This window comes from Sitodiplosis mosellana, unplaced genomic scaffold (assembly GCF_009176505.1).
Source record: "Sitodiplosis mosellana isolate CC-2019 unplaced genomic scaffold, AAFC_SMos_1.0 Smas_scaffold_5679, whole genome shotgun sequence".
In the NCBI taxonomy this organism is placed as follows: domain Eukaryota; kingdom Metazoa; phylum Arthropoda; class Insecta; order Diptera; family Cecidomyiidae; genus Sitodiplosis; species Sitodiplosis mosellana.
Window position 1 is genome coordinate 11,547 of NW_022600921.1, and position 3,289 is coordinate 14,835.

The 3,289-nt window shown below is 35.7% G+C and overlaps 1 protein-coding gene across 1 annotated transcript; it reads left to right on the forward strand.

Moving 5' to 3' along the window:
- Positions 1-942: 942 nt before the first annotated feature.
- On the forward strand, positions 943-2,252 carry LOC129572886 (uncharacterized). Its single transcript, XM_055452999.1, has 3 exons — positions 943-1,293; positions 1,410-1,577; positions 1,720-2,252. Exons 2-3 carry the CDS (start codon positions 1,541-1,543, stop codon positions 2,112-2,114), a joined length of 432 nt encoding a protein of 143 aa, XP_055308974.1. The 5' UTR covers positions 943-1,293; positions 1,410-1,540; the 3' UTR covers positions 2,115-2,252.
- Positions 2,253-3,289: the final 1,037 nt, after the last annotated feature.

A 3,289-nucleotide genomic window follows, 5' to 3' on the forward strand; every position in this document is an offset into this window, starting at 1 on the left:
ATTTTTTGGCACCATTGATCAAAACTCAGCCGAAATATTTTTTAATACAGTTGAAAATACCGCAAAATATAAGGCTCATGCGGTCATGCCGTCGAAATCGCTGTTTTTATATCCACCCGATCAATAATTTTTTTCCTCTAATATTCTTAATCACTGCACTAAAAGTTTTCAAATAGCAAAAGTTGGAAGTTTTTCCTTTAATTTTGAACCAACTTGATTAATCACTAGGCTATTGGCCTGTTTATGGCTCATATCTCTTTATGGTGAAAGTGAAGTGACTCTGACAACCTCGAGAATGTATTACTTGTCAGCGGACAAATGTAAACCAGTTTAAAGCAGTTCCAAAAAGGCGAAACATCGTTTAGTAAACAATGAGTTCGGATGAAACTTGGTTTCTCTTTTCTTCTTCTTCTGATTTGCTTTCAAAGATGGGCACTGTAAATAGAACGAACAGAAAATAATTTGATTGCATATAGTGTTTCGTTCTCGACGGTTTTCGTATTCATAGTTTTCAAGTTGTCGTAATGAAATATCACAAGCAACAACTGAAACATAAATTTTCTGCGTATTTCTGTGAACACAGTTTAGTGTTCAATCATATCTGATTGAATAAATTTTATTTGTTTTTGCTACATATCATTTTCTCAATTCGGCTAAATATGATGCGTTCAGCATAGAAGATCATTTGTGGTTTCTCGCCTGCACGCTGGAAATTTCAATTTAAAAAAAATCATGAAACAAATTTTTTTCGCAGAATGGTGGAATTAATAAATTATGATTAATTTCAAAATAATTCTACCTAATTCAACCATTCTTCGGAGAAATAGTGTTTCATGATTTTTTTTTAAATTGAAATTTCCAGCGTGCAGCCGTGAAACCCATTAACCTCATTCATTTATTCAATTTGTTTTACAATTTAAGTCACCAGACGGATGGCCAACATCATCAGGCAATTGAATGCTGACCTTGAGCGGACGGCTTCGCTAAGGATGTTTAATTCAATGATCCAAATTAGATTCGACGCAGCCGTTGAAGCCGCAGTGTTTCGTCAGATGCCACCAAGAATCATCAGACGACGACACTCGGTGCAAGGATCACGTAATCAACATGAAAATCCTGATCCAAGTCCCAATCAGTCTCCAGAACCATCAACCTCACAGTATCCAGGACCATCAACCTCCCAACCGGCTCCGTGCCGTCGAAATTGACGAGCAAAAAGCTTGGATATCACCCGACAATACATTGCACCCAATACTCTGCGCGATGAAATAAATCGCTTCTGGCAAGAATCAGGTAAGGCTTTTTTGGTTGTATGAAAGTTTTTCATCGGAATTTTGGCGTGAAACAGCACATTTGTTGAATATGCAATAGGTTTATCTCCGATTATCTGCTTTTTCATTTTTAACTAGCCGACCGTAATCGGAATTGAAATGAAGAACGATCTGTCGTTCAATACAGGTCATCATTCCACTCAGTTCAAGATCGCAAAGTTGAGGTTTGTGAAGCAAATCCCGATCTGCAATCTGAAGATGTTTTACAAATGGAGGAAAGGCTCGCCCAAATGCGACAAAATTTAGGTAAAAATTTCAAAAAGGAGTTTCGTGTTTATTTACTGCTGCACATTTGCACACAAAATGTCTTTTGAAAAATATGCGTCTAGTTTTAACACTAGATTGAATTTTCATGTAAAATAATTCAAACTTGCGTTTTTTTCTACAGGTTTGGCCAACCCCATTCAAAACGAACAAGAGATTCTACCGGAAGCGGAGGACACAATCGAAACGATCGACACAATCCAAACGATCGAAATGATCGAAATTGATAAGGTTGAAACAGTCGAAACAGTTTATCCGATAGCAATGGATACTGACGAGAATGACCCAATTCCAATGGATAGCGACGAAAACGACCCATTGTATGCAGATGAACCAGAAGCGATGGAAGTACGGGCAGTAGCTAATGTACAGATGGTTGAGGCCAACGATGTGCTGAACACTCAACGGTTGAACATTCGACGATTGAGCGCATCGATGCCACAGCCAATGGCCACAATTAAGGAAGAAAATGAAACTGATAGCGATAAAGAAAACCGTCACCCAGACAAAGAAAATTGAGTATAAGAATAGCTGATCTCATTTCATGATATTTACCGACATTATACATTTTGAATATTATCGAATATTATATAAGACATTTGTTTTTTCGTAAATTTGTGTTAAGCACGATCTGAAAAGACTGTATTGAAACCCAATGTGATGTAACATAAATGAGATTAATTTTAGCATGCAACAATTTTTTGATTCTCGTATAAAACGCAGAAAATAAAAACGCAGAAAGACAAAACGCAGAAAAAAAAACGCAGAAAGACAAAACGCAGAAAAAAAAACGCAGAAAGACAAAACGCAGAAAAAAAAACACAGAAAAAAAAACGCAGAAAGATAAAACGCAGAAAAAAACGCAGAAAGACAAAACGCAGAAAAAAAAACACCGAAAAATAAACGCAGAAAAGACAAAACACAGAAAAAAAAACGCAGAAAAGACAAAACACAGAAAAATTAAAAATTTGATTTTTGACTAAAATATTGGGTAAATGAGGGTTCTTTTGGGTTATTTTTCCAAAATAATGGCATTTTATCTTGTCCTGTCAAACTACAACGGGGACCGCGTAGTCGGTTGTCATTCGTTGCGGAACGCGCTAAAAGTATGCATAAGTACATGAGTACATATTTCAAGCATTCTGGTTAAAAAATATTTCAATTATTTATAAAAATATACCTAGTGTATTAATATGAAAACCCATTTTTAATAAAATTTTAGAAACGTTTGAAAAAATACCGAAAAAAAATATGAACTTTCTTTTTTTTGCTCAGAAATTCTTTGCTAACATTTTTCTTGTTTTTGATTGACAAAGTGAGGTTAAGTATCTACTGACATGTTCAATGTGTAGAACAAATTTGTGCACTCGGTGGAACAAAGCCATTGTGTGTTTAAGGAGTCACTTTATTCCCATGGCTCCTGAAACACATTTTCAAGCTCACTTTGTAGGAAGCGAACGTAAAAAATGAGAAAATTGAATTAATTGATTTCAAAATTCATTTGAACATCTGCAAATCTAAAGAAAACTTAGATAAATATCAGAGATTGCATATTTGCTGCTGAGTAGGCCTGAGCTGAGCTGAATTTGCTAACTCAGGCGCCTGAAGCGTTATTTTAACGCATTCACAGTACAAAATTCATATTCCCAGCCAGATTTGCCAAGTCAAATTTGAGGCTGATCTGGCTGGGAATA